The sequence below is a fragment of the Anas platyrhynchos genome, chromosome 2, assembly GCF_047663525.1.
Source record: "Anas platyrhynchos isolate ZD024472 breed Pekin duck chromosome 2, IASCAAS_PekinDuck_T2T, whole genome shotgun sequence".
Classification (NCBI taxonomy): domain Eukaryota; kingdom Metazoa; phylum Chordata; class Aves; order Anseriformes; family Anatidae; genus Anas; species Anas platyrhynchos.
In genome coordinates this window covers 112,756-133,685 of record NC_092588.1, presented here as the reverse complement: position 1 = coordinate 133,685, position 20,930 = coordinate 112,756, and the positions used below count along the sequence as shown (strand labels likewise).

The 20,930-nt window shown below is 42.8% G+C and overlaps 1 protein-coding gene across 36 annotated transcripts in view; it reads left to right on the top strand.

Annotated features, from left to right (window-relative positions):
• The window catches only part of SCRIB (scribble planar cell polarity protein), a 114,520-nt gene extending 94,025 nt beyond the window's left edge, over positions 1-20,495 (top strand). For 30 of the 36 annotated variants that reach the window (XM_072034137.1, XM_038175230.2, XM_038175263.2 and 27 more), the window contains 8 exons: positions 2,575-2,664; positions 2,977-3,165; positions 7,707-7,871; positions 8,561-8,700; positions 9,102-9,139; positions 9,988-10,062; positions 12,749-12,800; positions 18,162-20,495. In XM_072034137.1, the coding sequence (XP_071890238.1) occupies positions 2,575-2,664; positions 2,977-3,165; positions 7,707-7,871; positions 8,561-8,700; positions 9,102-9,139; positions 9,988-10,062; positions 12,749-12,800; positions 18,162-18,322 (910 nt within the window). In that variant the 3' untranslated portion in view covers positions 18,323-20,495. Of the gene's footprint in view, positions 1-2,574; positions 2,665-2,976; positions 3,166-7,706; positions 7,872-8,560; positions 8,701-9,101; positions 9,140-9,987; positions 10,063-12,748; positions 12,801-12,963; positions 12,999-18,161 lie in introns of all 36 variants that reach the window. The other 6 variants (XM_038175264.2, XM_038175239.2, XM_038175234.2 and 3 more) reach the window with 5 other exon arrangements.
• Positions 20,496-20,930: the final 435 nt, after the last annotated feature.

Below are 20,930 nucleotides of genomic sequence, written 5' to 3'. Positions count from 1 at the left end.
CCTACAAAGACAGGCTGAGGGAGTTGGGGTTGTTCAGCCTGGAGAAGACCTTATAACAACCTTCTAATACGTAAAGGGGGCTACAGGAAAGCTGGAGAGGGACTCTGTCGGAGTGGAGCGGCAGGACAAGGAATAATGGCTTTAAACTAGAAGAGGGTAGGTTTAGATTAGATATAAGGAAGAAAGTCTTTACTATGCGAGTAGTGAGGCAGTGGAACAAGTTGTCCAGTGGTTGTGGATGCCCTATCCGTGGAAGTGTTTAAGGCCATGTTGGACGGGGCTTTGAAGAACCTGGTCTAGTGGAAGGTGTCCCTGCCTGTTTTGTGTGGGGTGAGGGTGGGAGGGATTTGGAATTAGATGATCGTTAAGGTCCCTTCCAAGGTCCTAGGTGACCTTGCTTGAGCAGGGGGGTTGGTCTAGGTGATCTCCGGAGGTTCCTTCCAACCTCAACCATTCTGTGCTCTGCTCTGCTCTCGTGAGACCCCATCTGGAGTGCTGTGCTCAGCCCTGTGATCCACAGCACAAGGACACAAAAGTATTAGAACAAGTCCAGATGAGGGCCACAAAAGTGATCAAGGGTTTGGAGCACCTCTCCTGTGAAGACAGGATGAGAGAGTTGGGGTTGTTCAGCTGGGAAAAGGCTCCGGAAAGACTTTCTAACAACTTTCCAATATCTAAAGGGGGCTTACAGGAAAGCTGGGGAGGGATTCCTTGTCAGGGAGTGGAGTGATAGGACAAGGAGTAATGGCTTTAAACGAGGAGAAGGTAGATTAAGATTAGATAGAAGACAAATTCTTTAATCTGAGGGTTGTGAGGCAGTGGAACAGGTTGCCAAGATAAGCTGTGGATGCCCCATCCCTGGAAGTGCTCAAGGCCGGGTTGGGTGGGGCTTTGAGCAACCTGGTCTAGTGGGAGGTATCCTTGCCCATGGCAGGGTGGTTGGATTTAGATCATCTTTAAGGTCCCTTCCAACCAAAACCATTCTAAGATTCTATGGCTTTCTCTTCTGAGTCTGTGTTACAAATGTATTTTTTTTTTCCCAAACACTTTTTTGGGGGGGCAGTTTTACAGAGGCTGAAAACACTCATCTTTGTTTTTCTTTTTTGAATCTCATTTCTCTCCATTGTTTCTATCCAGTCTCTGTTGAGCAATTTCTCACATGATGAATGCAATGAGAATCTTCCACCTTCTGTGCTGACCTTAGCCTATTACTCATCAGCTCTAAAGGAGAACATCAGCCAAATGCGCACCAGCTGCTTGGTTTGATACGAAGGCCTACTTATCCCTACTTTTTTCATATTGAAATGTGGGAAGCTAGAGAACAGTAAGCCTGGTTCCATCAGATTGCTTTGCTCAGCCAGCAGTGATTTTACAGTGAAGGGCTCTGAGAATGTGTTCAGCTTCAAGCTTACAGTGCTTACCTGTGTAAGAATAGGCAACCGCTTATATAAGACTTATATAAGACTTTTGATTCATGCTTGTACAAAGCAGAGGTAATGGATTAGGCGTGTACATCTAGATGTGTACATCTTGAAATTTTTTTTCTCATCATGCTGAAACAGAAACTGGAATTTAATAAAAATAAACTTGAGCAGTAACAATAAGGGCTCAAACATTTAATAAGTTTTCTGACTTCCAGCTGAGCTGCAGTGACTGTGGGCATGTGCTTAACCTCTGGAAGGAAGTGCTGTGTGACCTACAGTTCAGCTGATCTGACATGCAGCAGTTTGTTTATGAGCATAAATCCTCAGTGTGTCAAGCAGAGTGTGCATAGAGTGGCTGCAATGAGAGTCACGGCTCTGAGATCAATCAGGATTTGTCCCTAGCCCAGACATGCATTCACTTACAACTCAGGAGGATTGATCATCCTTTGTTAACATTTTTGCATATCTGACATCAGCAAATGAAAAAGCTGGAAGTAGCCATACGATGTACATGATAGGGCTGCCCATTGTGTACAGGAAGCTGGAAAGAGCCAGACTAGGGCAGGGCAAGAACTTGTCAGCAAGCCCGATGTATTACATTTGAAGAGTGTGTGTGGTAGTGGAGGGGGCACGGTTGACTTCTAAATCACAGAATGACAGAATTGTAGGGGTTGGAAGGGACCTCAAGAGATCATCAGGTCCAACTGCCCTGCCAAAGCAGTTTCCCTAGAGCAGGCTGCCCAGGTAGGCGTCCAGACGGGCCTTAAATATCTCCAGAGAAGGAGGCTCCACAAACTCCCTGGGCAGCCTGTCCCAGAGCTCTGTCACCCTCACCGTGAAGAAGTTCTTTCACATGTTGGTGTGGAACTTCCTGTGCTCCATTTTTTAACCATTGCCCCTTGTCCTATCCCCACAAACCACTGAGAAGAGGTTGGCAAAAATGAGGAAAACTGAACGTAGAGAACATGAACAGGTATGAAATCAATAAAAAAATGCTTGCAGCAATGGAAAAAAAAGCTGTTCTGCAAAAGCATTAAGGGTTGTGTCTTCAAACTCAACTAGTTACTGTATGCTATAGCTTGGATATTCTGAATACTCTTTGGATATGCCAGCCTGCGATACTGTTAGCTGACATGCTTTTGTGGTCTAGGTCCTCAGAGGTTAATGAGAACAACAGCTCACAGAGGAATTCACTGGAAGAGGCAATGAAGCCTGAACAGAGAACCAACTCTATATCTGGGTAAGTAGATGAGCAATGTCCTTTGCGTAGAAACTGCCAGATGACAGAGCAGGTGACTCCTACTTTTTAGCAAATACAGGGTGTGAAAGGAAGAATTTTGTGGAAAAGGGGAAATTGATTGGAACCAACTTCTTAGCAGAAGTTTAATTTTGTGTCCTCCTTCCATCCCCCAAGATGATACCCTCGGACCTAATTGTGGTACAGAACAGTTGATTGTGGATGTTGATCATCACATTTCACCTTGAGAAGAGCAGACAGAGTTGTACTGAACCAGGCCTGCCTGTTTCTCACCGCTTTTGTCTCTCTGCCAAGGTTGAGTCCATTAAATCTTGGAGCTGGGGATCCAGTGGCACCTGTGCGGACAGCCAAAGCTGAACGGCGGCACCAGGAGCGATTGCGAATGCAGAGTCCTGAGCTCCTTAGCAGTCAAGAGAAGGAGCTTTCTCCAGCAGAACGTCGTGCTCTGGAGGCAGAGAAACGAGCAATGTGGAGGGCAGCACGGTGAGACAGATGAACCATTACTATTCTCTTCACTAAGCTAGTTCAGAGAAAGGGGAGCTGCTGCATGTCTTGGAATCCATGGTGTTAAAAATGGGAAACAAAGAAACCTCCCTATGTCATAAGCTGGGAGACGATGTAGTTGCACTTTGATTCTGTTCAAACAGTGCAAAGCATCTACTGCTTGGCTGAGCTCATCTGCTTCTGACAGCTACATGAGGGAGATGTCTTATAGTTCAACAGTGCTCATACAGTCATGAAGACTGAGTTTTATAAAATACACAACTCAAACAGCTTTATGTGATGGTGACTGTATCTCTTTCCTCTCAGCACAGAGTTCCCCCCCTCTTTTGTAATACGTGGGGAATGATGGTATTTATCAAAGCTGTGAGGTGACATTCAAAATGAGAAACAGAAAGAGCATTTCACATATTCAGTGTCGCTAAACTGGTAGACTGGCTGAAGCCAAGAAATGAGCAAGATGAGGACATTTTTATCCACACAAGCTGTTTGTTCCATGAGCTGTGAGAGTGATTAAAAATTTGTTTTGAAAGAGGTCTTCCTACTTTAGATTGATCTTTAGATTGGAGGCTAGTCCAGGCCCTTACTGTGTAATATAATTCCTTTCAAGAATTAGTCAAGCTGCTCCTGTAACAAATTATAGTTTTCTTTCCTGAATGCTCCTGTAACAGGCATTCAGATGATAAATGCAGCAGTTTTTCTGGGGGGTTGAGTGAGAACTTTCAGAAGAACATGACTGCTAGCAACTCAACGTTGCCAGCCTGCTAGATAGGATGTTGGAGGTAATACTGTGAGTTGTACCACCTAGCAATATCAGTGTTTGTGGTTAGATTTGGATTATAATGGTGCTGCCTTCTGAGGCTCTGAGGATGAAGAAATGTATAGTGGAATTATCAATGATGAGAGCTGACTATGTATGCTGATCTAGGGTTTTAATGGTACACACCTTCCCATTGTTACTTGATCATATAACAGATCAATCTGGTTATAGTTTTGCTGAGCTGGGTTCAACTAATGTTCACAGTACCAGGGCTCTTGTCCTTTAGGAGGAATTTTCTTAGCATGCTCCAGCTCCATTGCCTTAGATAATCCCTTTGGTCTGTCTCAGATGATTTTTTTTTTTTTCCCGAAGCATTGCCTTAATTTCAGTGCACTACCCTGCAGTGTCAGAAAGCTGATCAAGTCACTGGAAAGCCTACCTGTTACACAAAACCTTAATTTGGAAGAGAGTGATTTCTGTCTTCTTGTAGCATGTTATACCTTTGTATATGTAGGTTGTTATACCTTTGAAGCTGGCCCTGCTTTGAGCAGCTTTAGGATCAGATGACCTTCAGAGGTCCCTTCCAATCTGAGTGAATCTATACTCAACAATCTCTCCTTCACCTGCACCCCAGACATGGGGGTGTCTACATACAGGTACAGCGATGAGTCAGGATTTCACCACAGTGTGCTCTGGCAGGATTGCTTCCTTCCTGTGCTATTGTCTCATGCTCCAGATACTATGGAATTCTGTCTGCTACTCTGACTTGCTGAATGTTCTGCTGTATTTGGCATCACACTCCTGTTCTAGTTGTTGTAGTTCCCATGGCTTGTGTGTCATGACTTGTCAGGAGGCATTGTTTGCAAATGGAGGTTCTGTATTTTCACATTAAGGCAGGAACCACCCTTTTACAAAAATACTGACACATGGAAGAAAGTTCATGAACAATGCCTGCCACAATAGAGGCATTGTCATTGTATTATAGGGCTAGAAACTGGGCAGGTGTTGTAGAACCAATATGTGGTTACAGACCATAGTGCATCCAGGCCTGGGGCCCCCAGCACAAGAAGGCTGTGGATCTGTTCAGGCAGGTCCAGAGGAGGGCCATGAAGATGATCAGAGGGCTGGAGCACCTCTCCTCTGAAGCCAGGCTGGAGGAGCTGCAGATGTTCAGCCTGAAGAAGAGAAGGCTTCACAGAGACTTCAGATTTTCAGTATTTAAAGGAGGCTTATAAAAAACATGGAGAGCAACTTTTTGCTTGGGCAGAAAATAATAGGACAAAAGGGTTTTAAACTGTATTAGCTCCGATTCTTCCAAAGCCTAAACATTAACATGTCCAGGTAATTCTATAATAAAAGCCTTGTTTATGGTGGAATATAAAGTGGAGAAACGTGACATTGCATGTTCAAACGTTTGAAAACATAGACATTACAAGGACTCTACTATGTCACAGAATGTACATCACTTGCCTGAGGAGTCTGTGTTCTTACATGATCTTGTTACTGTTGATAGCAGATAAAGAAATCTGAAAATGATGGGAATAAACAACTTTTTTTTTTTTTTTTTTTAACTGATCACATAATTTGCTCCTATAACATTGCCATACACCTGCTGGTCCTTTTGAGTCAGCTGGGCATTTGTTGAAATTGCTTAGATTACAGTCAAGTTTTACATTACACTGTAGAAGGCTTAGTGAGTGTTGAGTATAGTGTTTTTGTCCACTTTTGTCAGGAGATAGATCATATCTTCATGCCTTTTAAGCATGTTTTGTTCACAGAAAATGAACTAGGCAAGGGAGAGTTAAGAAAATGCATGAGGAGAAGCTGCTTGGAGCTGCATAGGTTTTGAGCTGTTAGATTCCATGTAACTGTTTTGAAGTTACGCACACCAGCTTCTCAGCTTCACTTTGCTTCTGAGAGCAAGGTGTAGATTTTTATTCAGCTCTCAAGAGAAGTGTCTGCCTGATTCTTTGGGTAGTGCTAAGTCCTTGCTTTTATTGGCATCAGCAGGAAACAGTCAGTTACCATATTGAGCCCCTTTTGGTAAGGATGGACTGTCCCCTACTACCACAGATCTCACGGATCTGGTCTTAGGAGCCATCTTCTGTAAATGCTAGAGCAAGTGCAATGACATGATGGCAGCTGGGGCTCATGTCTTGTTTCCAGAGGTCCCCAGGCAGCACCACATGTGGGAGGGAGGACTGGATTGCCCTGCACATGGTGCTGCAGCCTCACTAATCTGTATTTTCTTTAAGTGCATGCCACTGGTTTTATTACTTTCTTTCTAATCTTCTATCTTCTGCTTCTTTCCAGTTCTCTGATCTGTGTGCTGTCACTTGTGACCCCATCAATTCGCACCATCTTGGGCTTTCCTTTTTCTCCCTGTGTCATCAGTGCCCTGACAGGACATGTGATGCCCCCCATCCTCACCCCACCCCCACACACCCACTCCCCTGTCCTCTCTTGGGACAAACACACTGAGGACTGTGCTACATAAGTGTTCTCAGTGCACACAGCTGTTGACAGTGGTACCATAGGAAGAGTGTGACTGAGAAGGTACAGGCACATATTGAGGGGGAACGGCAGTACAGCGAGGCCTATATGCATCTTGGCAGTTTTCCCAATGTGCACATATGGATGCACTCATCTCTGCAATTGCAAGTGTTTCAGGGCCTGCAGCAAACAGACCCTTCATAATGTGCATGCCCGTTTTGCATTGGTGTGGCCTCACCTTGAATAGTGTGTGCGGTTTGGAGCTCTGCAATATAAGAAGGGTATAAAAATAATAGAATGTGCTCAAAGGAAGGCAACAAAGGTGGTTAAAGGACGAGAGGGGAAGATGTATGAGGAACAGCTGAGGTCACTTGGTTCGTTCAGCCTAGAGAAGAGGAGACTGAAGGGAGGCCTCATGGCGGCCTGCAGCTTCCTCACAAGGGGAGAGGAGGGGCAGGCGCTGAGCTCTGCTTTCTGGTGACAGTGACAGGACCCAAGGGAACGGCATGGAGCTGTGACAGGAGAGGGTCAGGCTGGGGGTTAGGGAAAGCTTCTTCACTGAGAGTGTGGTTGGGCACTGGAACAGGCTCCCCAGAGACATGGTCGCGGTCCCAAGCCTGTTAGTGGTGTTCAAGAAGCATTTGGACAACATTCTCAGAGATATAGTTTAACTCTTAGGTTGCCCTGTGTGGAGTCAGTAGCTGGGCTCAATGATTGTCATGTGTTCCTTCCAACTGGGGATATTCTGTGATTCCATGATCTCATTTTATCATGGTCAAACAAAGGTGCATGCTAAAGGTGGTCAGATGTTTGTATGCAAATGTACAGAGGTGATCAAATGTGCATGCACATACACACACTCATGTCCTGTATGCCCTCAGTCTGCTTCATACACGCACACACTTCTTTGAACTACCTCCTGGGCATTTCCACTGGTCTGCTGAGTGTTTCTAGTCCTTTCCTCCCAGGAGGGCCACCTACTTAGACTCTGAAGGCTAACACTTGTGGGCACATCATCCCAGATTGCCCTCTGGAGGTTACTGCTTCTAATACAGCAGTTGGTGTTGGGCAGGATCAGATGTATAGGAGCCTGTTCTAATCAAGGCTATGCCTATTATCAGACACACACTTCCCCTTGCCAGGTTATGTTCATGTATCTGCTTCTTTCTTTCCCTGTGCTTGTCCGCTGTAATGTTCATCACCATCATCTCCTGTTCCTTTTCCTCCTCCCTCTCTTCTTCTTCCTCCTCCTCCTCTTCCTCCTCTTCAGATCCTCAACTCTTGAAGACAGTATTAAACAGTACGAGCAGGATCTGGCCAGGAAGCTGTACCAGTCCCGACAGTGGGCACCTGCTCCCGGGGCCAGGCCAGCTCAGATGTCTAGTCCAGTGCAGAGTCACGCCTCAAGAATCCCTGGGTCAGGAAGCCAATCCAGGTGTGCACAGCCCCAACCCTGCTGGCTGCATGCTCAACTGTCCTGTCTGTGTCCCCACATCCTAATGCAGTGCACCAACCTGTGACCTGCTAGGGGTAGGGAGAAGATTTTTAGCTGTTGCTGGTGTTCATTTCTCTAAGGTCCCACAGACTACTAACAGTTAATGAGAATGAAGGGGGGATGCTGGGTCTGTTTGGCTGGGTGGGAGCGGACATTTCTGAGGGCTGAATGTACTTTTTCTTAGGTATTTCATAATCTCCTAATGACATAAGAGGGTTAAGATGCAACACACTGAGAGCAAAGAGGAGAGTGAAACAAATCCTACTCATCTGAGTCCTGGCCATTCCCTTCCTTGTTTCCTAATTTGGGTTGCTCTCCTTCCTATATGGCACCTCTGAGAAGGCCTGCAGCATTGCATTGGGTTGATGCTTAGCTCCAGGCTCTGTCTCTTCAACACACATGTGAGCATGTGTGTTTCAGGACAGCAGTGTCTGATGAGAGCAAACCAAGCTGTTCTCTCCTGCTTTGAAAATCTGTCTGCCTCAGGGAACCAAAAGAACTTAATCTGCCTTTCTGCACTCAGCTTGTTGACTGTGGTCCAGTTGCTGGGCACAGAAGAGGGCATTATCTTTTACAGAGAAGGCAATATCTGATGCCTTTTTCTCCCTCCCTCCTTCTTTCTGAGACAGGATGAAATCCCTTGAACAGGATGCTCTTAAAGCCCAAATGGTCATTGCCAAGTCCAAGGAGGGGAAAAAACGCAGCACTCTGGAGCAGCTGGCAGAGTCACCTTCACCTGTTCCTACCCCATCACCAACACCACTGGAAGGTACTGTACAGCTATCTGTATCTCTAAGGAAAAAAAGTTAATGCTTCTGTAGTTTAACTTACTTGAAAACAGACTTGCTAAAGCAGTTTCTTCGTTCAGCTAAAGTTGCAAGTGCCTTCTAAGCTCATGACATTTCTCAGCAGAAGAGATAATCCTGACACGTAGAAAATTTGAGAGACCAATACATTTGAGTTACGGTTCCCGGGAACCAGAGCAGAACTAAAAAGAGCATCATGACTAAAAAGGAGAGAGGCATTTATTTTGAGACTGCGGTGTCTTCCCTGAGTCTAGTCTTTTATCACACTTAAATACTGTTAAGTGGAATGTGCAGGTTTGTGTGTGTATGTGTTGCAGATAATACAGACATTCACTAAATAATGTTTTCGTGTTATCCTTTGCAGATTGCAGTCCCAGGAACGTCACTTCACCGGGAAGGCTGGTATGACATATTCTGCTTGCCTATGTTCTCTCACCTGCAATCCTGGGGTTTCTCAGTTACTCACCTTGGGTGTGAATCTGGACAATGGGATCCCTATTTAAACATTTAATCCGAATCTGGCTGCATGATGTACGGAATTGTGAAGAGGAGGGCACTGTGGATGGAGCTCTGTCATACTGATTGCTAGAGGCATCCCCCTTTGTTACAGCTACTCTGTAGCATCTGTTTTCCATTTCTCTGTTTTACTATTTCATCCCTTTCTTGGTTCCTTTACACTATCTCCATGTTCAGAAAGCCTTTTACTTTAGAGACTTTGCCCCCTTGTCTCTTCAGTAGCATAATACTGAGAACTTTAGCTGAAATCAACGTCTTACTTTTTCTAACCACCGTATAAATGCAACAGGACATTGTTGCAGAGAACTGTCAAAATCAATAAGACCACAGAATGGTGGGAGCAGCTGCACAGAAAGAGGACCTAGCTTTGCCTAAGGTCACACAATACAGACAACTCCAAATTGAAATATCAGCTGTGCTACAACTATCAGGAATCTTGCCACTGATTTTTCCATACACACTAGGTTATGTTAAGAACCCTGTTCTGTGTGTGCAGTTTACTAGAGCATATGCTTTCTCTGCAACTTGGACCACCTGTCTTCACACCAGAACAGATGAAAGACCATGTCCACGAGTTGCCTTTTTTTTCAGAGGCTGTATCTAGACACTGTTGTCAATAACTGAGACGCTCTGCTTCCAGCTCTGCGTAGATCACTCGCTGTGCTGCTCTCTCTCCATCCTTTTCTCTCTCCTTACTCTCTTCTCTGTTTCTTCTCATTTGCTGTCCCTTCTAGTCCATGTCTGAAAAGAAGTTTGACTACCGGGAATTTGCTGCTATTCCTTCCTCCAAACCTGTTTACGAAATCCAGGTATAAACTGCATGCTGAATTTCTGCCATCTATGGGTTAGTGTTTGATGTGATAGAATTGCCTGCACCTGAAGTGATGACCTTCAGAAGAGAGGTTGAATGACTTGAGGAAGTCCTCTTCAGAGTCACTGTTGATTGGGCAAAGGCAGCTGACCATGCTTTATAATTGAGATTATTGGAGACTTCAGTCAAGTTGTTAAAAATTTGCTCCAGACAGTTTTAAAAATAGTGTGAAAGCCTTTTCAAATACAAAGTAACTACATCTTCACTTTAACTGATCATGAAATATTAAGTGAAAGATGAGAACTAAAATGGAAGAAAAAAATATGGAAATAATTGCCAAGAAGTTGCAAATTGGAGTTAATGTTAACTTCAAACTGGAATGTATCTAGCATCCTGCCCAAGAAGCAGCTGTTGACAATTGTCTTATGCTGTAATGCTTCTGTAGATCAGTTATGAAGTAATAGTGGTAAGAGGACATCAAGTCTGCGGCATGAGCACCTTGGCAAGATTCTTTTAGGGGAGAAAAGAGCTTATGTCCTCATGTCATTTAAGCTGCTTTGTCGTTCATGTGAGCTGCCTATTTCTGCATTTGTCTGATTTAGTCATTAACTGATTGCACGTGACAGATGATTTGAGCAGATACTATATATCTGTATTTTTGTTGTTGTTGTTTTAGCTTTATGAAAAGACAATGAGGCAGATACCTGCATTTACATTTGTAGTGTGTGTGGGAAGCTAGCAAATATGGGCATGTTAGGCTTTAACCTACTGCCATGACACAAATGTTCCAGGTCCCAAAAGGTCTTTTTCCCACTACCAGGCTGACTTTAGCAGAGTTCTAGTTTGAGGAGTCTCAGGCAGTTAAACATTTGATTCATATTCTTGGCTGACGGCTTTTGCTCATTGTGTTGCCCAGCCCTTCGTAGTCACTGATCTTTTTCTGTAAGAATCCCTTCCCTGTTGTGGTGCACACTTGTCCAGGTTTTGTACCAAGTAAGTGAGTAGAGAGTAGGAGTGGCAACTCAAGCCCCACTGGCAGCCCTGTGCTCCCTGAGTTTCCCCAAACCTCTGCTGAGGTCATAGTGCAGCACTGTGTCTTGATGCAGCTGAGAAGTTACCTCTAAGTGATAAGGCTACACCTCCAAGTCATCAGGCAATTCCTCTGGACCTCTCACAGCAGTGCAGTTAATTAAAAGACTGTGTTTCTTCCTGGCCATAGTCACGCAACTGTCAGTCACTTTGGATCAGCACAATGCTATTTGGCTGCACTATGTTTCTCAGCAATACATGCCAAAGTCAACACAGTTCCCTATGTTCTGCTCTCTGCTGTTCATGAAGAACATGATTTCTACCTTGCATTCACTTTATTTCTAAGTCACTCAGTGAACTGAGATCATCTCCCACTTTCCTACCCTCACCAATTTCATTGCTTGCATAAAAATTTATGCGTAAAATTTATAGGAAAAATTTATAGGTAAATGAGAGCTTCTTGCATTTCTCACAGCTGTGAAACTTCCTTAATGCTTTCCATAGAAGTGAATAGAGCCATCATTCTTTATCCTACAACTAAGTTTCTACTTGTGTTCTTGAGCTGAACAAGAAGACTCCTAAAAGAAGATTTTGATCAATGGTGGCCAAAAGTTTCAGAAATTTGTCATTATTAAACCTGTGGAATACTAAGTTCTTCTGAAACATTTGTATAGCTCGGAAGCGTTGAGCTCAGTGTAAGTATTGTGTACAAACTTAGAAAGAATAGTAGAAGTAATAAAAGCAGCCATTTTTGATGCAAACAAGTACCTTTACAGAGTACTTTGACCTTTCTGTCCTCGAAGTCCTATACTCAGCTAGATTAAATTTTCTACTTGAGTGAAGTAAGAAGTACTTGGGACATTTATTCCAGTGCCCGGAGTTGTGCTGATTTTCGAGCCACCTCAAGTTTATGACCATGAGCAAAGTTGTTTTCTCATTGTGCTGTCACTCTGACCTGGTGAACTACAGACAGCTCTGGTTGGTTTTTGGAACAGGCTTCATTCTGTGAAGTCTTTAATGTTAGCAGGAACTGGTACAGTTTCATAGCTATCACTTAGCCATTTTTCTAGAGCTGTCTCTGCCACCTGTTGGGATGTAAGCACTTACTATCCCATGTCAGTTCTCTGTACACACCTGAATAAAGAAAAATTTTGTTTTTGCCTAAGAAGCTAGGCCTGGGAACAGTGCATGTACAAAATTAGGATCAAAGACTCTCAAAGAAATATGTCATTGCTCCCCTCCCATGTTTCTACTCCTTTTAAATCGTCTTTATGCTTTTTGCCTTTCCTGCCACTTTCTATCCCCTCCTCCCTACCCATACAAAGTAATGGGAGAGTAATGTGGTGCGCTGACACACCTCTAACCTCACAATTCAGACACTGGGCTGGTTGACTTCAGCTCAAAAGGTTAATGTGTAATCACACACAGAATTGTAGGGGCTGGAAGGGACCTCGGGATATCATTGGGTCCAACCCTCATGTTGGGGAGTTGGGGGGTAATCATGTGAATTCACTGAGGGTCATGCCCTGGCTGCTTTATTACCAGAGCCTTTGAGGGCGAAAAGTTCTCTGTAGTGTGTTGGAAGGCTGGAGGTGGGGAATTACCTGGCACTGCTGTTACAGAGATGGATGCTTCTGTCTTCTGCTCTTTTCCAGTCACCCGATGCAGCTGATGACCTCAGATACATAGATGACAGAAATAACTCAGGTAAGCTGATGGCCAGAGGATTCTTCTTTGTGCTACTACTTGTGTCCCATCACAGTTCTAGAGTTTGCCTTTGCCTGCGTATGGAATCCCCAAGGACTTCAACTTCTTGCTGCTTGAAGAAATGACTTTTTTTTTTCCTTTTTTTTTTTTTTGTCCATTCTAGAATGAAACCTTGAAACTTGCTACATTCAGTCTTGGGTAGGATATCTGCATTGCACTTCAGTGATGGCTAATTTGCTGAGAATTGTGTGTTACAAGCATGCCTAATCTCCTTCCTGTTTTGTGTTCTGGAGTAACAAATGATAGTAGAACATGGGTGGGAAGCTTTGGCCTCTGGCACCCGCTGGCAGTGGATAATGTCCATTGTTCACAGTCTTCCTTGTGCTCATTCTGCTAAAGCAAAGAATCTCACTGCCAGCAGCAAGCAGCAACAACTAAAGTCATTCTGGTTTAGGATTTGAGAGCATTTGGATGTAGCCCGGTGACTCTTCAGGTCACCTTGTGGATCTTTGTGCATGGTCACCTAAATAAACACTAATTAAAGCTTTGACTCTTCAGACTGTGCTAGCTACAGTATGTCTTCCTGTTCCCAGCTATAACAGACACGCTCAGACTATCTTCCATATCATTTCAGGTGGCTCAAGGAGTAGTGTGGAGCTCAGCAGGGCCTGCCTCCTCTTTAATAGTATTTTTGTGTCATTCAACAGTTGGTGCTGGGTTTCTTCTGCCTACTCCACATCTATTTATTTTTCTTTTATTTTACACAAGAAACAGTTAAGCTTTCAATTTTATCTTTGCAGTTCTCTCTTGGTAAAGGCTGCACTCCAGATTGCTGATCAATGTACATTCATTTACATTTATATTCATTTCAATGTACATTGATCAATGTACAATCATTTCCAGAGGAGGTTCTGCTGTAGAGATGTTCAACAAAAGTTTACTATCCTGAGAGTAGTATCTATTTCTCATGCCTGTGCAAACTTTCCAACTCTGTTTTTTACTTTTGAGGTGATCCATTTACTTAGTCTCCATAACCTGCATAAGACAGGTCACAGAAGGATTGAGAAATAATCAGGAATTGCACAATGGTTTCAGACTTCACTATTGCCTGTCATTGGTCTGTTGCATCCTCATAGAGAACAGAAGCCATAAAGAAAATTGGTGGTGCTCTATTAAGAGTTTTTTGTTTTATTGTTTTGGGTTTTTTTTGAGCCGGTCTTTAATTTTTATTTAATCCTTAAGTCACCATTGTATGAAGCTGTGATATACACCAAAAAGGATGCAGGTTTTCCAAAATCGATTTGGAAGAATAGCAGCTGAAGATGCAGCTGCACTCTCTTGGTATGGGTCAAAGGTTAGACTAGATGATCTTAGGTGTCTTTTCCAACCTGAATGACCTGAAAGCTCTCAATTTTTTTTTGTTCCTTTCTTTCTTTGTTTCCATTTTTTTCCCATCTCATTCTTCTGGGAAGTGCAACATTTCAGCCAGTGTATAGATTAAAAAAAAATAATTCATGAAGCATACATTGATTTTTGGGCATTTTTTTGTATTGGGACTCAAAAACCTCTCCTTTTCAGCAACAGTTCCAGCCTCCTGCTGGTCCTGTGTTCCCCTCTTTTTAGATATTTTTCTCAGAATATGTGGAGACAATATTTGGAATAAAATATTTAACTGAGAAAATTCCTGATAATTGGAGTGATTTTTATTTGTATTTTTCTTTACTGTAATGGGAAAAGGAAGGAAAAACCTATTACCAAAATTAAAGGAGTGTGTATTTAATACAGCTTTAGTCATGTCTAATTGCTACATTTAGTGACACCTCTACATGCATTGGGGTTATAATCACAATTTTCCTTGATCATGGAATTATGGCTGTTTGACCATGTGGTAAACTCATAAGCAATTCCTAACCTTTATGATAGAATATCAATATAATAGAAACTCCAAGAAATCTTAACTGCTGACCGCAGGAAAGCATTAGCATATTTCTCTTCTTTACATCTTTCAAAACAACATTTCACTCTTTTCAGTGGTGCCTAGTGACAGGACAAGAGGCAACAGGCACAAACTGAAACACAGGAAGTTCTGGCTGAATATGAGGAAACATTTCTTTATTGTAAGGGTGATCAGAGCACTGGAACAGGTTGCCCGGAGAGATTGTGGAGTCTCCTTCTCTGGAGACATTTAAAACCTGCCTGGATGCCATCCTGTGCAGCATGTGTTAGGTGAACCTGCTTGGTAGGGAGTTGGCCCAGATGATCTCCAGAGGTCCCTTCAGTCTCAACAATCCTGTGATTTTCTTTTTGCTCATTGCAGATGGGCTCTAAGAAACAGTCCCTTCCATTCTTGGGTCTGACTTAATGGTCTGCAGTAGTCCCCCACCATCATCTTTTAAAGGTGTTTAAAAACATTAAATCCAAGGCTGTTAAGAGGCCATGAAGATAATGAACTATGTACTAGCATTTTTAGGGTGGGACCATGCTAGGTTCTTGTTTTATGATACAGCCTTTCCAAATCACTTACAGCCAGTGGCTTTTGCTTTCCAATCTTATAACCATTAGGTTTCATAAATACATCCGTTGTAACTTTCTATTGCTCTAATTATTGAACACCAATTTATGATATTCAAGAAGTTATTTTTCTCCTCATGGTCTTTGTTATGTCTGATGTTTACAGCAACTTACATGGGAAAGTTATCTTCTTGTCCTACACTTGTCCAGTCACTACTTGTATTACTAGTTTGGCCTAGGACACAGCTCAGCAGCTCATATACATGTGGGAAACACGGATGATCCCTTTACCTTCTTCTTGCATGTTTAGCCTCATCAAGCCTCTACAGCCACCTCTCTGGTCCCAAGAACTGCATCCACCCTTTTGCTTTCCAAACTTATTTTTTACAGATTCTTTACCACAAAAATGTCAAAATTTCACAAATCTAGAATCTCTAGATTCATACAAGTTGCAATGCATGTGTTCCTTTCCATTGTTTTCTGACTTCTGTCAGGATAGGGAGGACATAAGGGAGGCTGTACTGGTTCAGAATATATCAGTATCTCTAGCTGTGAATGATTATGTAAATTAGGGGAAGACAGTAACAATCAGAGAAAATGAGCTTGCTTGCATGAATCTTCTCAATTTTCTTCAATGACCTATTAATTATGGATGTCTTGAGCCAGGTATTGTATCTGGATTATCAATGGAATAATCCTCTAAAAATTATCTAGTCTTTCTAAACTACTTATTCCATCTTTTTTGACACTTTGTGGTGTTGAGTTCCATCACTATGCACTATTGCAAATGCAGGTATATAAAGAGTTACGCAGTAGCAGAATGTCTTCTCTAATGTTTCTCTAATGAATCCTAATGTTCTCCCATCTTTTCTGATATCTAATAATCAAAAGTGAAACTGTGTTCCTGAGAATTGCATTGTTTTCAGAAAGCTTCTCCTAATGACTATAGAATTGATGCAGAACCATGATTTCTATTTAAGGATGTTGCATTTGATGCACAATCAGTATTATACTACTTTTTTTGAGCTTAAGCTTCATCCAACTGTAGAAGTAGACATAAATGTCAGCACAAGGCTTGGGATAATCTGACATGAGCTACTGGGAATGCCAAGAAAAGAACATAAAAGAAGCATAACATGATTCTTTCCAGAAAACTGCTCCAGGCTACAACAAACTGTGGTGTTACATTTTATAAGCCAGAGGCCTTTAATTTCAGAGGTGTTTGCTTTTTTCTTGAATCTGTACACATTTGCAGTAATTTTTCACCTTCCTTGTTATTGCCCAGTCAACTCTGTAAAATCCCAGTACACTTTTTGTAGCTGAGTTTCATTTGACTTCTCTTGATACACAGCTTGGAATAATCAGCAATTTTTCTCAATGCAGTCATAATCACTTCTACTCCTCATTAGTTACCAAAACCTGACCCTACTATAGATAGCTACTCCATTTTGTGATGCACGGTAATTTCTTCCTACAATTTGTCAATGCTTTATCTATTTATACCCTAAAGGATGTGTTGTTTTATCCTATGAGCTTTAGCTGAAGATTAATTTTTTTTTTTTTTAAAGTCCAGTATACTGTGTTGAGATCATACTTATTTGCATGTTTGATGACTGCTTTGAGAATTTCTAGTGGTCTAAGAGCAATGAATTCCCTCTGAGACACATTGATTCCTCTCCCCAGTTTGAATTTATCTGCATGTCTGTCAATGCTTTTGTTTTATACCAGCTTGCTTTGTTCGAAAGTCAGTCATCTATTTGTCAATCCCAGAATCCTTTCAAGATACCAGTTTTGTCACCTATGCTCACTTGGTTCTGAGGCCTTTGCAAACAACAGGTTGATACTACAGTTATTAGTTCAGGAAGGCTTCTGGATTATAACAAATATTCCAATGTGGGTAGTGTAACTAATGTGACATTACATCTTGGAACATGGCTCTAGAGTAGAGGGTAGCCTACCAGGTACAACTCAGCATCAGCAGACTGTGCACCTTTGATCTGATATATATTCATGGATTTCTGTATTTGAGGTTCTCTATTAAATTCAATGACTTCAGGCAGGCTTCCCAGGAGCCAGTTTGTACTTGAAGGAAAAAATCTGGGGCTTCAGGAAACTTTTTCCTTTTTACACAAATATCTCACAGTAGATGCTCAAGCAATATTATCACAAGGGGCTTATGTTCCAGGTGTATGTAAAAGTACATGGGGTAAGCTGTACCAGTTCTTTTCAGTGTACTTCAGATGTGGAATACATCCTGAAAGGCCTGAGACCAAGTTAACTGAGGGTCAGTCCTGCCAGAATATTTTCTGGTGAGTTATTTTGGTGGGAGACCCAAGTTGAAGTCTAAATTCACAGGAAGGACTTCAGTCATGCAACTTCAACATTAACCCAGGCCAGAATGCTCACCTCTCTCAGTAGGTACTGCATACCATCCTGGTGCTCATACTGCTCTTCAGGGCTTGATACTCCTTTGAAACTACCAAAATGCTTAGCGCGCTAACATACACCTCAGTCTCTTCAATGTACTTGATTTTTTCCTAAAGCTTGGTGCTTCCATACTGTTTTCAGTGAATCCTGGGTGTTAGGGGCAGATATCACCTGAGGTGTGTGACTTTCTTCCCAGACTCCACAGTAGGCAGTACTTTAGGTTAGGTACAGGTCACCTAAAAGTTCCGGGCATGGTATTACTTAATCACATCTTAAAGACTCCAGCTTTAAGGACTGGGTACCTGTATACCCAGGTACTCAAATTCAGTACCTGGGTATATCCCTCTGTCATCATTAACTGTATCAGCTAAACACTTAACCTGACACTTTCTCCTAAAATCTTGACTTCTGTTGTTTGTGCAGTTCCTCAGGAGCAAGATGGGCAGCCAGAGGAAGAGGAAACATTACTAACACATGATTCATCAACACCTACTGCATCAGCACTTGAAGAAATGGCTCTGTACAGCAGCAAACGCAAACTCCGACACAGCCGGCGCAGTCTGGAGACTGCTGTCCCAACGTAGATGATCTGATGCACCTGGGTGATAGAATAGCCCAACGCAGGGCTCTTGAACTTCCTGTGCTCCAGGAACAGCACTGCCTCCTGGACTCTGGATGGGAACTGAGCACCCCAGGGAGCATTGTGGTTAACTAACTTCCTTTAAGGCTGTGAACCACCCTCTTTTCTCACCCAATAGTGCACTGGGGCGTGTCCTAAACAAAACAGGACAACACTAGACTAAGATGGCTAATTGAGAGGAGGTGTGGGTAGGACAGTGGGCAGCTGCAGTTTGTTAGCCTGTAAATATTGGGGGGGAGGGAGGGGATAGGACGGAGAACATATGAGTGTAAGAGTGTGTAGGGCTCCAGCTGTTATTTCCTCAACTTGGATATTTTTTTAAATAGTTAATATGGGAGCTTCTACTCTGGTATGAATTAGAAGGAAGTTCTAGCCTTTGCTCCTATTTAATTTCCAGTCTTTTGCCAAGAAGCATCTCCTTCCACCTCCCACACTGTGTCACCTCACTTTCTTTTGGGAGTGTGTGGAAGTAGGTAGCTTGGAGGCAAAAAGAAAAAAAATAATTCAGTGAAGTGCCTCCCTCTGACACTGACAACTGTCTCAAGCAAAGACGACTGAACGAGCAGGAGCCTGTGCCAGCTCTAGGAAGCATCAGCTCCATTTCACTTGCCTCTGTGAGTGCAGCAATCTGTCCCATGTAGGAAACTGCTCCTGACAGTATTTTGTGCTATTCTGGGAGACAGGTACCCACCTAGAGATACACATAATTGTGTGCATGCAGCGTGAACCACTCTACCTGCATGCTGTTCTAAGTGTCAGAGGAGGCCAGGTATCTGTCTTCTGTCCACATTGTGTCTGATTTGGTGAACTGCGGCAGAAATGAGAAAGGAGTAGAAAAGGTGTAGCAAGGGTATAGCAGTGTGCATGTGTGACAGCAATAGAGAGCAGAGTAGTTGGGGATTAGGATGCGGTGGCAGAGGTAGGAGGTGTAAACAGCAGATAAGGTAGCGGGTTAGGATTCAGGAAATGGGGAAGGGTAGGAAATGGCATTGCTGGGGTCAAGTTAGGAGTAATAGGGTCTTACAGATAGGAGGATACTAGTAAGTGACTCCATTGTGTTGCCCACTAGCTGTGAAATGAAATGTGATATTATGAGGGGTGCTCAGTGTGGGACTCTCAAGGAGTGCCTGCTAGGCAGGGAGCACAATGAAGTGAGATGGATCTGGCCTATGCCTTGCAATAACTACACGGTTCTGCTTTCTGCCAGCTTGTTGTCTTCAGGCCCCTGCCCACATAGAACAGGGCAAATACATGCAGGAGGAAAAATAAAAATGAGAAAGGAGCAGGAGTGTCATTCCTGGTTTCCACGAAAGGGCCATGAACAGTCTGTATCAAGTGACCTCTGCATTTGTGGAGGAGACTGACACCGCTTATTGCTCTGAAATCAGTCTCTGCTGCTCTACTGCCCACTACTGAAGTAAAACATCCCTTTTTTTTTCTTGTGGTTTTTTTTTTTTTGGTTGTTTTTGTCTGTTTGGGTTTTGTTTGTTTGTTTTGGTTTGTTTTTGTTAATGCCTCCAATAGAGAGAAAGACATCTGAACTTGACAGTAGTTTGATCTGTCTACACAGATACAATGGTGCTCTCTGGTGAACCAGTCCATCAGTAAGACCAGAGTTGTATCTTAAGCCTCTCAGTGGCTGGATGGGGCTTGGGAGTGGCAGGCACTTCTGCTTGTATATTTGCTGTATGACTGGATGCATTTTTTTTTATAGTTGAAACTCTCCCTTCATGCCAAAATCCAGTGGATCATTTTTAACTGACTTCATGTTTTAATTTTACAGGTCTTTGAAGGGGGAACTCAGATAATCTCAAGCTGCAGCTATAGCTGCTTCCATCATCAGCAATTTGAGCTTTTCCTTTTTAAAATCTAATTTTAGCATATGCTTTTTAACAAGAGCAATTTTGGAAACAATCCTGGATTGGTTTTGGTGACTAACGTGATTTTTTTCTTTCCCTTTGTGGTACCTGGTGCCAGGTTCTGGGTTCTCTCCCCTTCTCTCCTGAGAGACTCTGAGGGAAAATTAGCGCATCAAGACTGTAACTAGTGAAATTTGTACAACCAAAGAAATCTATTTTGTGGTTCAAGGATAATAAAGTTTACTTTACATTTTAGAACCTTTAGTTAATGTGGTTTGCCCTTTGTGAAGTCTGCAATTTCTATACCAACACTTTCTTTCTGATGATCAGCAAACGTATAATCTAGCAATCATGCTGGTAATTTTCCTGCTTCTAGTTCATGAAAGGGGATGAAGTTTTGAGTAATAGAGAACAGCCAGTGGCTGCTGGTATATTAGGAATCAACAGGGAAGCAAACACTTGTGAAATGCCTAAAAGGAATCAGGGTATGTTCACCTAAAAAAGTGACATGGACAACAGCCCAACTTAAGTGTCTTTTTGCCAGTACATGTAACAAACAGGAGGAGTTGGAAGCCACTGTGCAGCTAGAAAACTATGATCTAATTGGTGTCACTGAAACTTGGTTGGATAAAGCACATGACTGGAGTGCTGCAGTCAGTGGCTATAAACTGTTCAGAAGGGACAGGCAAGGAA